The 12,697-nt window shown below is 53.7% G+C and overlaps 4 protein-coding genes across 4 annotated transcripts; 2 read left to right on the top strand and 2 right to left on the bottom strand.

Moving 5' to 3' along the window:
- Positions 1-608: 608 nt before the first annotated feature.
- HD553DRAFT_321853 (uncharacterized protein) lies at positions 609-2,242 on the top strand (the record flags this gene model as incomplete). Its single annotated transcript, XM_046181249.1, has 6 exons — positions 609-950; positions 1,081-1,244; positions 1,331-1,442; positions 1,515-1,646; positions 1,727-1,774; positions 1,847-2,242. 6 exons carry the CDS (start codon positions 609-611, stop codon positions 2,240-2,242), a joined length of 1,194 nt encoding a protein of 397 aa, XP_046039841.1.
- A 640-nt stretch (positions 2,243-2,882) lies between these two features.
- Positions 2,883-4,834, top strand: HD553DRAFT_339123 (uncharacterized protein; the record flags this gene model as incomplete). The annotated part of the gene is made up of 4 exons (XM_046182412.1): positions 2,883-3,341; positions 3,399-4,179; positions 4,236-4,591; positions 4,664-4,834. The coding sequence occupies 4 exons, from the start codon at positions 2,883-2,885 to the stop codon at positions 4,832-4,834; spliced, it is 1,767 nt and encodes a 588-aa protein (XP_046039840.1).
- A 94-nt stretch (positions 4,835-4,928) lies between these two features.
- Positions 4,929-6,403, bottom strand: HD553DRAFT_339122 (uncharacterized protein; the record flags this gene model as incomplete). Its single annotated transcript, XM_046182411.1, has 6 exons — positions 4,929-5,339; positions 5,416-5,846; positions 5,949-6,024; positions 6,089-6,183; positions 6,245-6,310; positions 6,379-6,403. 6 exons carry the CDS (start codon positions 6,401-6,403, stop codon positions 4,929-4,931), a joined length of 1,104 nt encoding a protein of 367 aa, XP_046039839.1.
- Positions 6,404-7,063: 660 nt separating this feature from the next.
- On the bottom strand, positions 7,064-7,408 carry HD553DRAFT_261993 (uncharacterized protein; the record flags this gene model as incomplete). The annotated part of the gene is made up of 1 exon (XM_046177422.1): positions 7,064-7,408. A coding segment is annotated over one exon (345 nt), but the record flags the coding sequence as incomplete, so codon positions are not given.
- Between the last annotated feature and the right edge of the window lie 5,289 nt (positions 7,409-12,697).

The raw sequence follows: 12,697 nt of genomic DNA, 5'->3' as shown, positions 1-12,697 counted from the left end.
TTCTATCAAATTCGATCTTGCGATCTCGACCTCGAATCGATCCGAAGGACTCCCTCTCCTACATCCGACAAACGACCAAGAACACCGGACCCGACATCGATCCCAACAGCTCGCCAGCATCCCACGCTCACTTTCCCAGGTCCGGATCACACATTCCTTTCTTACCAAACACGAACGCAATCCATCAGCACAGCAGCAACTCGCAACTTGCAACTCGACCGAATCGATCACATCAGACTAGATCAAATAGAAAACCAAGTCTCACACGAACCCTGAGGTATATAACCACGGCCCCAGCGATATCCACTCCCAACGATATCGACACAACCTCGAGATAGTCATCATCATCGTCATCTAGTCTAGTTCCACCTCGTCGTCTTTTCTCGGTTCACACCCACCTTCGTTTGAAAGACACACGCTCGTTTTCGGTACTCGAGAGGAAAAAGGAGTTCCTTTCAACCTCTACATCTACCTTTACTCTACCTCGGACTTTCACTCTTCATCGGAGATTAAGATCGGAGTCGTAGACGTATAATACCTCGTTACACGTACACCTACACAAGCCCTCATCAAATCGAAATCGAAATCGAACAGATCAACCATCAAACATGTTCTTCCCCACCTTCACCACCTTTACCGCCGTCCTCCTCGCCTTGTCCGGTACGACCCAAGCTATCGGCGGGAACGCCCACGCATTGGGCCACGGTAACCGACCCCGTCGAGCGCAACACTTTGGCCGTCAAGCTCAGGATCAGCCTCAACCTCCTCCCGGAGCCAAGGTCTACACGACCCACATCGCCAAGCCCGAAGGGTACCCGAACGGCAACTCGTCTCATGTCGAGGTCGATGGGGAGATGGTCAGGAGGGGAGAAGGCGTGGTCGATCTGGAAGCTAGGGGAGGACCTGTGGGCAAGAGGGCGTTTAGCGGGATGAGGGCTACTTATTACGCCGTGAGTCTTTTTAGACCGGTCGGAAGAACGCCGATTCCGGGGTTGGATCCCGCGAACGAAACAAACATGGTCATGGCTGGAATGACTGATCTTCCTTTTCCTTTCTACTCTCTGTGGTTCTCTGCGATAGATCGGACTGGGAGCTTGTGGGCAGTACGACTCTGAGCCGGCTTACATCGTCGCGCTCAACTCGGCTCAGTACGGAGGTGGATACCCCGGACCTCAGTGTTTCAAGAGTATCACCATCACCGGTGGAAGCAGGAACGGACATGCCGTCGCTACCATCAAGGACGAGTGAGTCACCTGAAAAGCAGGCGATATGTGAAGCATTACCCGGGGTGTCAGAGAGCTCATTTTTGATATTCTTGTGACCTGATTAGGTGCCCGACTTGTCCTTATGGAGGGCTGGATATGAGTGAAGCTCTGTTTAGCAACTTCGCTTCCGCCGACGAGGGTGTCGCCACGATCACCTGGTGGTTCAACGACGAGGCCGTGAGTTACAGTTTCACTTTCTCATTATCTATTGCGCCCCGGACTGACCCGCAAGACATATGCTGTAATCAGCCTCCCGCTCCCGCGCCTACCACTTCGAGCACCCCTGCTTGGACCCCGGCCCCGGAGCCTACCACTTCGTCTACCCCGGCTTACACCCCTCCTCCTTCGCCCAGCACGACCCCGGCTTACACTCCTCCTACCGTGAGTTCACTTGATGGCGTTGGATTGCAGGCAATATGGCAAGTCTTATTGACTGGAATTGTTCCTGTACCCGCGAGTAGAGTTCGTGGACTCCTCCTCCCACCACGAGCTCGGTTTGGACTCCTCCTGTGAGTAACTCGACCGAATAAATGCTGGAGAGACGAAACGGTAGCTGATCCCGACCTGATCCATGATCGTAGGCCGAGACTTCCACCTCGTCGTCTTACGTCGCTCCTCCTCCTTCGAGCTCATCTTCGTCTGCCACGCCTACTCCTTCGTCTTCGTCGAGCACTCCGGCGCCTTCCTCGTCGGCCTCGTCCTCTTCGTCTTCATCGGCCGTCTCGAGCAGCGCCGTCTCGTCCTCCCGAGCTTCGACCGCGACCTTCTCCATGAGCTCTTTGGCTCTCGGCAAGGCTGCCGCTTCGTCCACCGCCGCCACGGGCACCAGGACCAACACGGCTGCCGGTGCCAGCGCGACCGAGACCGCCTCTGGTGTGGAGAACTATACCGGAGCTACCGGCAACTTGGAGATGTTGAGCGACGTCACTTTGCAGTTGGGCAACATGGTCGTCATGAGCGCTCAGCAGGCTCAGTGATCGCTTTGCGAGCGATGACTAGCAGGAACAGGGGATTTATGTAGGACGAAAAGAGCGCTAGGTCGCCCGTTCTGGATCTCCAACTCCTAGCCTCTTGATCTTTCTCGTTTTTTTCGGTTGGAGAGACGGAAACGACGTTTGATACGGATGGTCATACAGTCACCTTTTTTCGTTTCCCCTCCCACTCACGACCGGCCGACGTGTTTTCGTTTATTTCTTCTGCACGGACGTTATGTTCAGCTTTTACTATGTCTCTTTCATGCTACCATTATACTACTGTTTCGATTAGTGATCATTCGAGGTGTTTGTCAGGTCCAGGTTGAGGTTCTAAGGATATGAGTGATGCTTATCGCCCATCGCACGCAGAAAGCTATACCGGGCCGTTTGTTCCAAGCGACTGAATCTCCGCAATATCAAAAATCGACCGATTTGTTATTGATTTCGCGAATCTAGGTGCGCGCGACATCGATCTATACCCTCTCCTTTGAGCAAAAGCTCCCAAAAAGGGATCATAATCTGAGTTCACCATCAAGATTATCTTTCATATTCTCATTTCATCCCCCTCGATTAGCCTAACAAGCCTAACGTCCACTTAGCCTACCTTATCCTTACTTGTACTAGCTACTAGCTACTAGCCGTCATGAACAACACTGCCGACATCATCGCCAACCTTCAGGCTGTTCTCCAGGCCCTCACAGCGACTCCCCCTACTCCCATCGCTGCTCCAGCCCAGCCAGTTGGTGCAACACAGCCTAGTCCTGCTCCTCTTCCCTCAGCCCCCCCTGTCCGTCAATCTCTGTCGGTTACTGTTGAAGACGATGTTCAAGAAGTCATTCCAGAGATCTCGACACCCGGTGCAACCAGAGCTGTTGCTTCGCCTGCGCCTTATTTGACCCAGGCTCGCAGGGTTCAGCAGATGGTTGGCTCGGCTCCTGCTACGTTCTCACAGCAGAGTTTGCCTGGTCGAGGGATATCCGGAATTGGCAGCTTCAAGAAGATGGGCCGAGGCGGGTTTCAGATAAGGGGAAGCGTTGGTCAACAGGTTATACACGCATCTGTGAAGCCTGGTAAGCCGAAGAAGCTTGGGCGAAAGAACAAGGTCAGTAAGCATATCGTTGTAACTCTGGGATCCTTTGCTCACAAGAACATACTACAGGTTGCTTTCATTCCTTGTGGTTCGTTTGTACGGGAGCAGCTCGTACTGGAGACAAACAAGAGGGGTCGCACTGCGGCACTTACCGAATGCTTGGAAGGCTTACGGTGCATCCAGAAACTCCATCTCTTGGATAACATGGATTCGGTACAGATTACCTCTTACGTAGAGGGAGTCTTCAAGGCTGCTAGCAAGCCCCTTCCTCATCTTTGGCGATGGGCCAAACTTACCGCCAGTTCGAAGAAGTTCCAACCGGACTTGACGTATAATCCATGGGATTTGGATATTACCCAATTGGCCGACATTTTTGAGGACGAAGCTATGGCTTATATTGTACCGGCCACATGGGCGGATGCACTGGAGGATAAGAAAGCGTTCCGTGAACAGCTAGCCGACGCCCTCGACCGTGATCCTGCCACATGGGATCTGGAGGTGGAGATTCAAGCTCCCCCTACGAGTAAGGCGAAAGGGAAAGGGAAGGCAAAGCAGGAGTTGGACTCTGATGTGGAGGAACAAAACGAGTTAGACGATCCAAACGTACCTAAGCAGTGCAATTGGTGTCCAGGCCGCTTTCCCCCCGATCGACATGGCGCACACCTTAGAATTTGCGCTGGGTTTCAAAATCGCTTCGATGAGGACAATCGCGACGTACCTCAAGGCTATACCCCTGATCCCTCGCCTCCAGTAGCAACAAGGCCACAACCAAAGGCTAAGGCTAAGGCTAAGGCTAAGACATCCCCTCCCCCGGAGAAACCGGCCAACATTGGGAATACCGAAGTCATGGGTAAGCGTTCTTGCTATACACATACACTCAGGCAATGACTGATCGAATCGTGTTAGATTTGACTGGAACAACCCCGGAAGCCTTACCATCGGCAATGACAATCCCTGATCTCTACAATCTATGCGAATGTCAGCTCTTGAGCATGGGTACCACCCAGTTTTTAGGCGTCATCGCCCAAGTTCTGGATCAACACCGTGACTACGAACTCGACACCCAATCTACCCATAAACCTGGTGCTGCTGCTGTTCCGTCGTTTGAAGAGTTTGCTTGGGATCACAATGCCAAGAGTCCCAGTCCTCCTGCCATGTCTGGAGGGCCATTAAGCGAGGATGGTCGGAACGATGTTCATTCAGAACATGACTCGGATGTAGGGGAAGCAATAGTGTTACAAAGCACCGACGTTGAAAATCCTGTAAGAGTATTGGGCTTTTGTACAATCGGGATCGACGTCTTTGCATTCAACTGATTACTGAACACTGAATAGGTGCAAAACACAATCCCTGTCGACCCCGTTGCTGTAGTTCAACATGATTCAGCTGAAACTCCGGCTGCGTCAGCGTCCTCGTCGAAAGTTGGGAAAAAGAGGAAGAGATCGCCTTATGTTGGGCCGCTTAGACGTTCGGATAGGCCTGTTAGGCTTACCAAGACTACTTAGCCTAACTTGTACTTTATTCAGGCTGATTGTGCATATATCGTATTTTAAAAAACAAAAAAAGGAACCCGTATTACCCAAAAAAAAGATACAAAGCCTAACTACCAGAACCTCCAGCCTGGAACCAGAACTTGCCCGTGGTCGGATCCATCAGGGCGGGCTGGAGTTGGGCCAGAGCTTGACTAGCGGGCCCGGCGGGAGTGGGGGTGACGGGGGTGACGGGGGTGGCGGGGAGGGGGTTGGTGATCCTGACGATCATCGGCTTGCGTTCTTTGACCACATATGGTCTCTTCTCGAAGTCGCAGGGCTCGCCGTACCTCCAGATACACCTTACACAGGCCTCCTTCTCCCCCGGTATGACCACGCAATGGTCGAAGGCCTTGTCACAAGCCACCCGAAGCTTGTCGTTCGGAAACGCACCGGATCGCGTTCGCCCATTGCATGTCTTGCAGTAGCAATCGTCGGGGACCACTACTGCGTCCGGGTTGGACATGATCTCGTAGGCCTTCTACAAAGACGTTCGTACAAGGGTTATTAGCCTAACTTAGCCTAACTTAGCCTTGACTGGGTTTAGTTTTGCTTACGTTGGCCCGTCTCCACGCCTCATCTTTCCAATGCTTGGGCTTCGTAAGAGGCAGGACAAAGTCGTCGCCCTCCCCGAACTCGTCCTCCGCTTCTTCCACCCGACTGGCCCTCCCCTTCCCCTTCTCCGCCCTTGCGTTCCTCCTCGCGGCGAACTTGATCGCCTTTTTGGGCGAAGGCCCGTCCTCCCTGAGGTACTCGACGTCATCCGAGTCATCCTCCTCAACCACGACCCTCCTCTTCTTCTGTGGGGTGGCGGCCAGGACGAAGGCCTTTAAGACGTCCTTCAAGGGAGTCGAGGCCCGGCGTTCTCGACTGGGGCCGGAGGAGGAGGAGTCGGCGGCGGGAGGGGGTTGGGGGACGGGGGGAACGACCGTCTTCTCGGCCTTCTCGTCGGTGGTGGTGGTGGTGGTGGCGTGTTCGGGATGTTGCGCTAAGCAAAAGATACCGTACGTGCAATCGAGATTAGCCCAAGTATAACTAGTAGAACGATAGTCCAGTCGATGTTTAGTGCAGCAGGTATACTATAACTCACCATCCCACCGAGCCAACGCCGCCCTCATCAACCCTCGAGGTCCTTGTTGAGGAAGCCACTCCCGGATTGTCTCGGCCTGCAAGTGAAACACCAACCGTGAGCTTTGTATAAGTTAGTCATAGTCTAGCACGATTACTTACCACGCTAACAAGCCTGACCGCTTCCCTTTCCTCCTCGGCCCTCTTCTCCTTCTCCCGTTCCTCCTCCTCCTGCTTCGACCTCTTCTGGACTTCGGCTGTTCGTACACATGCGTAGCATTAGCAACAAGATGAGAGGCATAGCTAAAGTATACTTACCGATCAAAGTCTGGGAGAGAGCCCCCAGCTCGGTAGCAGTGGCCGTAGCCATCTTCTCAGTCAATTCTATCAGGGTAAAGGCATGTCGGTAAAGGTATGTCAACCCCTCACAACACGTATGCGTAGAAGCTTACCAGCAATGGCTTCGGCAGTAGGCATTTTGAAGCTAGAGGTTGCGTACGTGTAATGTAGGAGTAGGATTGCGAGAAAGTTATGCGAAACTAATGATAGGCAAAGTTAGAGCAAACAAGTTGTACGAAGGCAAGAAGGTCGTAGGTATATAGGAAGCTACGAAGGCGAGTAGTTTTGTTGTTTGTTGTTGTGTTGTTCGCTTAGACAAACATAGGACGACGACGATGAAACCCCATCAAATTCTTTTGTTCAACTGCTTGTCTGATTGGCTAGGCTAGTTAAGTCATGCTTAGCCTAAGATACGATGGATCTGCACGACGTCATCGATTACAACGTCTCGTCCGTTTGCCTGGCTAATAGGGAATCGTGTACCCATGCTCTAACGGCTAAGTATTGCACTGTACTGAACAACCCTGCGTCATCGGCAACATCGTCGGCACTGTGCTGAGTGGGAGGAGGGAAATGATGACGAAGGGTCTGCCGAAAGTCTTCTTCCTTCAGCAGTGGTGGTAGTAATTCGTGATACCGCTCGACTTGGACATATGGGTCTGTATCCCCGACTGGTCGGTCTTGATCGGCTCGTTCTTGTTCGGAAGGCCAGTTTGCAGCTTGCATCTGGTTGACCTCGGCTTGTTCTTCGTCCTCGTCCTCGTCCTCCTCCCCTTCCAGAACTTCATCGATGAAGCCGTTGCCATCTACCAAACCATCCGTGGGGTATAAGTCAAGATCCATACCCCGCTTCGCTGCCTCAACGTTCCCGTGGATCCATGTACGTAGGGGTGACCAGCCTCTTGTACCCTTGGTAGCGCTAGGGTGGTGATTATGTGCAGCCACATGGGAGGCGATTGTAAGGTTTACGAGGGGAAGGAAGCAATGATGTAGGCAAAAGATGTCCACTGGATCATCGACATCGAGGTCATGTAGTCGTTCAAGTTCGGCGAAGGTCCTGGAGTACTTTTGTGTAAACTTTTCCCCCACACTCTTCCAGTGTCTCTCAATCGGAGTGTTATGTGTCGACTTTCCTCGGATGAAGGGGGCCTTTACAGTATCTAAAGCACGAAGTAAAAGAGTCAGGATAAGGTAGACATATTACAGGTGCTTGACTGACTTCGAATTGCAATCATCTGCTTCCATATGCCCATATTTTCCCCACCGTAATCCACTCTTACTCGTTGAGGCCATCCCCACTCTTCAGTTCCAGTCAAGAACAGCTGCTCAACAGTTTCGGCCCTGTTGTTGTCGCTAGCTTTCATGAAGACGCACACTCGGCTGTACCCATCTACACCCCCATGTATAACAAACTTCCATCGGATAAGCTTGTGCTGGCCGTCGATATGCCATAGCGAATTAGGGAAGGGAACCTTGTAGACCCGTCGATTGCGAACAACGGCTCTTCTTAGGGCTGCAGAGGCTGGGTGTTATGGCATCCGCGGTACGCGTACCGAACACCCGCGTCGGGTAGTTTTACAGGGACCTCCGATGGGAGTTCCGTACGGAGTATATCTAGAACACCCCCTATGTGTTACTGTAATGTAGTACCAGTTGTACTACATCCGTTATTACATTCATTACCTTACCCTTACCTTCTAGTCCCGTGTGATACTATCCCAGGCTTGCAGGCAAGCCTAATAGAATAACGGATCTACAAACTTCACCCCGATTAGAAACCCCTACGCGATGAACACTTCCTTCACCCAGTGTTTTCGTCCCGATGGGACCCCCCAAGGAATCCCGCCAGGGATCTCGCCTGTGCTGTCCGAGGATGGACAAAGCCAGCAGGTGGATGGGGAGGGAAGGTTTTTGTGGTTGCAAACGACGGACTCCGGAACGGAGACCACCGCAAACGAATTGCGGGTGTTTGCCAACCAGCAACCTCAAACGCAGGCCACGCCGGCCAACAACATGGGAACGGTCCCCCCACAAGTGGTACCAACCTCTCCTGCGAGCAATCCCGCAGCCACCCCAGCTCCCGTTGCCGCCGCGCCGGACTTGAATGCCCTCTTTCAATTGATGGCCAACATGCAAGTCCAGGTGCTGGAGTTGGCGAGGGCAAGGGAGTCGCGGTCGTCGTCGGACGAGGCCCGGGCCAAACTGTTTAAGTTTGGAACGCCGGACAAGTTCGATGGCAGCAACAAGGAGAAGGTCCGAGGGTTCCTGGACCAATGCAACCGGGAATTCGAGGTTAAACCGGGCGTCTACGTTACCGACCGCCTGAAGATGATGTACGCGGAGTCGTACATGGAAGGACAGGCCGCCGATTGGGCCCGGGAGTACTCCATGGGTCGAGTGCCGGCTACCTGGGAGCAGTTCGAGCAACTGCTCATCTCCACTTATGGTGGAGGACGAAACATCGCGGCAACTGAGGCCGAATTAGTTCACTTAAGGCAGGGCACCAAGAGCCTCGCGACGTACATCACCGAGTACAACGACCTCTTGGCCCTCCTCCCCAACGTCTGCGAATACTCTCGCCGGATGCTGTTCAGGGCCAACCTGAACCAAGCGTTCAAAGACGCCATCGTCCCTATGCCGGGCCAAGAAACAATGACTTTGGCGGAATTCCAAATGGAATGCCGCCGGTACGAAGATCAGGCGGATGCTAGAAGGCATATGTCCTCGGGAAACCGCTACAACTCGGGCGGTAACCGACAAGCGAGTAACCACTCCGCTCCCCGTAACCCCGTTGTGGTCAATACCACCGTTGCGACTCCTACCCCCGCCGCCAACACCTCCACCGCTGCTCCCATGGAACTTGATGCGGGCAGGATGAGGCGGAACGACCCCTGCTACCGGTGTTTCCAACACGGGCACGTAGCCGTCAACTGCCCCAACCAGAGGGTCCCTGCCCCTGCTTGGTTCAAGGGTAGGAACAACGGTCGGATGAACGTCTCTGGTGCCCGGGTGCAACCCGTCGAGACCGTCCCGGAGGGAGGTTGGGAAGCCGAGCTCGCGAGGCAGAACGGAGAGCAGCCTTTGCTCTGGACCCCGACTGATTAGACGTACGGTTGTGTTGTTATTGGCTCATCATTTGTTGTACCCCCACGGCAGGACCGGCGGGGATGTTTTTATCACCATTCACTTTTTCAAGCACCCGACTTCACAGTACTACGAGAGATACACTCACCAAAGTATACACCATCAAAAGGTAACCGTACAAGAAGTACAATACGAAACATGTCCCTCGCGAGGAGTAAACGCATACTACTGAAGAACACAACCTGAAACAAGTCCCTCGCGAGGAGTAAACGCACAAGTCCCTGGCGAGGAGTAAACGCACAAGTCCCTGGCGAGGAGCAAAACGCACAAGTCCCTCGCGAGGAGTAAACGCACATAGAGAGAAGGAGATGAAGTCGGGACTCTATTATGGTATATCAGAAATACAAGAGAAAAAGAGATCCCGACGTAAAAACAATCCGGAGAATACAAACACGACAAAACTCCAAAAGACCCGGAAACCCCTCACTCGTCGTCGTCCGAGACATCCACAACCTTCTTCTCCTTCTTCTTCTTCTTCTGCTTCTTATCGGAAGCGGGATTGGGAGTCGGGGAAGGAGGGGGAGAGGGGGTGGGGGTTCGGAGAACGTCGTCGTCGTACGCAGCGCCCGCCGGACCTTCCGTGGGCGCCGCAGGGATGGGCTCCCCGATGTCCTCGCCGTGGCCCTGGAAGAGGAACTGCCGGTAAGGTTCCTTTTGAGGCCACTCGTCGGCCTCGGGGATGGTGACGCTCCCATCGGGGTTGCGGGCGGCGTCGGGGTGGCTCTTGGCCCACTCCTCGTTGTGCTTCTGGATCTCCGCGTCCCGGTACGTTTGCCAGGCGGGGATGAACCGGTTCTCCACCAAGCAATCGGTCTTGTTGGAGAGTAAGGGGAGGACCTACGCAGGGTACAAACATCAGTTCCGAGAAGTACCTGCGTCGGGGATCCAAACCGGAACAACAACTTACCATGCGATTCATGAGCCGCTGCAACTCGTCCCCGACGGCGATGGCGACCTCGTGAGGGACGTTGGGGATGGTCAGGACCTCGCACGCTGCCTCGTACCGGGTAACGACCCCGTGGTCCTTGTCGAAAACCGTCATGTAGGCGGACGGCAAAGGGGCGCACTTGAACTTGGTCCCGCGGCAACAGTAGCAGGAGCTCCCGCCGCTGGTGGATTTCCCGGCCTCCGGGACGGGGTGGCGGCAGACGAACATGCCGTTGAACTCCATGACGTTGTACCACCCCTTACCGTCCTTGTCGGTGTACCCGGGGACGTCGTGTTCGGCGGAGAGGTGGAAGCGGTCCTCATAACCAAAGCAGTTAAGACAACACCACTTCCAACCACCACGGAAGTTGGCCTGCGTACGCACAATCGGAGTCAGTAAACCGTGTTCCCGATGGAGGGAATAGAAAAGAGAAAAAGAACATACCATCATACCATCGAACGAGGCCACGTTCCCTTCCCGCCACGCCTTCGCAAGAGGCTCGATGAAGGCGTTACCGGCCTTGAAGTGGGTACGACCCAACTCCTCTTGGTGGATTTGTTCCTCTAGAAGATAGCCCGATATGTTATCCCCGACGGACTCAGCAAAACAAACACCACTCACTCTCGTCGGCGGACTGAGTTTTGGGGTAAACGAAACCCCGACGCCGGTCTTGCTCGAGCTTCGCGGTCGACCGCGAAGGCGAAGGTTGGTACGGCTTGTCGCCGTGGTTCTTGGTAGTCTTGGGAGTGACAGGCATATCGAGGAGGGCGTAAAGGTAGACGGGGGGTAGATAGCGTAGGAGGGGTAAAGTGAGTAGTAGCGAAGGACACCTACGACTTACTCCCCACCTCGCGAACGCGAACGCGAACCCCTTTATACCCTACATCCTTGCTGCTGCGGCGGCCCAAACAAAAGAAGAATTGCGATACTAGCAAAGAGAGCAACTAGAACAATACTATTGCTATGGATATGGGCATATGGAGAGAGGGTATCGTACAACAACAGCGGTACAGACGTCAACATCAACGACGGTCTCCTTTGTTTACACCTCCCGAACAACGAGTCGGACATGCGCCCATACGGATGTCCGCGCAAGGACAAAGAAAAGAACAACAGCGAGACGCGCCCCATCGGGCCCGAAATTCGGGTACCCCTGTGAAACAGGTAGACGTGTGTAAGCGATGAACGCTTACCGGTGGGAGGAACGAAAGGAGAGAACAAAGGCGCCTACATGAAACACGACCGGCGCTGGCCGATCTGGAATCTCGGCCTAGGGGGGGGATCCTGTTATGGCATCCGCGGTACGCGTACCGAACACCCGCGTCGGGTAGTTTTACAGGGACCTCCGATGGGAGTTCCGTACGGAGTATATCTAGAACACCCCCTATGTGTTACTGTAATGTAGTACCAGTTGTACTACATCCGTTATTACATTCATTACCTTACCCTTACCTTCTAGTCCCGTGTGATACTATCCCAGGCTTGCAGGCAAGCCTAATACTGGGTTGATTTCCCGAAGAAGAGCTCGTACTTGTTCACGGGTGACTTTCATGCCGATGCTGGCAAGATGGCCTTGAACTGCACGGTAACCGAGCATATCGCCATCAAGTTGGTTCAGATGATTCTTGATAGCCTGTCGGAGATCGTCCTCTGAGACTAAGTGTTTTGCCTGTCGTTTTGTATAGGGTTGTGCAGCGTTCCGTCTACGAATGACTGTGCTTCGAGAACAGCCAAGAAATCCTGCTATCTCTTTGTCCGTAAACCCAATGTCTTCATATTCTTTGATTGCATCGGGAGAGATATTGTAAGGCCCGGGAGCGACCCCCGACGGGGATCCCCCTGGACAGGCTGACGGGACGCAGGAATGAGGCAAGGTATGGGTAGACATCTAAATGTAATAACGGATGTAGAGCTATTACAAGGGTACTAGTTCTACATCAACATAACAATACCGAAAAGTACCCCCGGCGGGAGTCGCATACGGGAATCGCGTACGGCGCGTCCGACGCGTCACGTGACCGCTATAACAGATATCAAGTACAAAACCGCCTTCAGGCCGAAGAGTGCGAGTGGCACGAGAGGTGTTGGCGACAGGTAGTTGGAGGAACCCTTGGTGACAGGCGTAGACCTCGTCGCGGAGAGCTATAGACCCATGCGTATGATCGAGGTACACCTGTAGCGGTAACTTTCCCTTGACCTCACTCGTAAGCCAAGTGACTAAGTCATCGAGGGCATGGAGAAAGCCTGGTACAAGACTGGGGTCTCTCTCGTTGGGCTCGCAGCTCAAGAAGTCTCGAACGGGGCTGTGTATGTCGGCGACGTATGCAGCCACTTTGGCTTGGAGCACAAGAGTGTTATCG

This window comes from Filobasidium floriforme (assembly GCF_021052385.1).
Source record: "Filobasidium floriforme strain CBS 6241 chromosome Unknown HD553scaffold_2, whole genome shotgun sequence".
Classification (NCBI taxonomy): Eukaryota; Fungi; Basidiomycota; class Tremellomycetes; order Filobasidiales; family Filobasidiaceae; genus Filobasidium; species Filobasidium floriforme.
The sequence above is the reverse complement of the archived record's forward strand: the minus strand, read 5'-3'. Positions and strand labels throughout refer to the sequence as shown.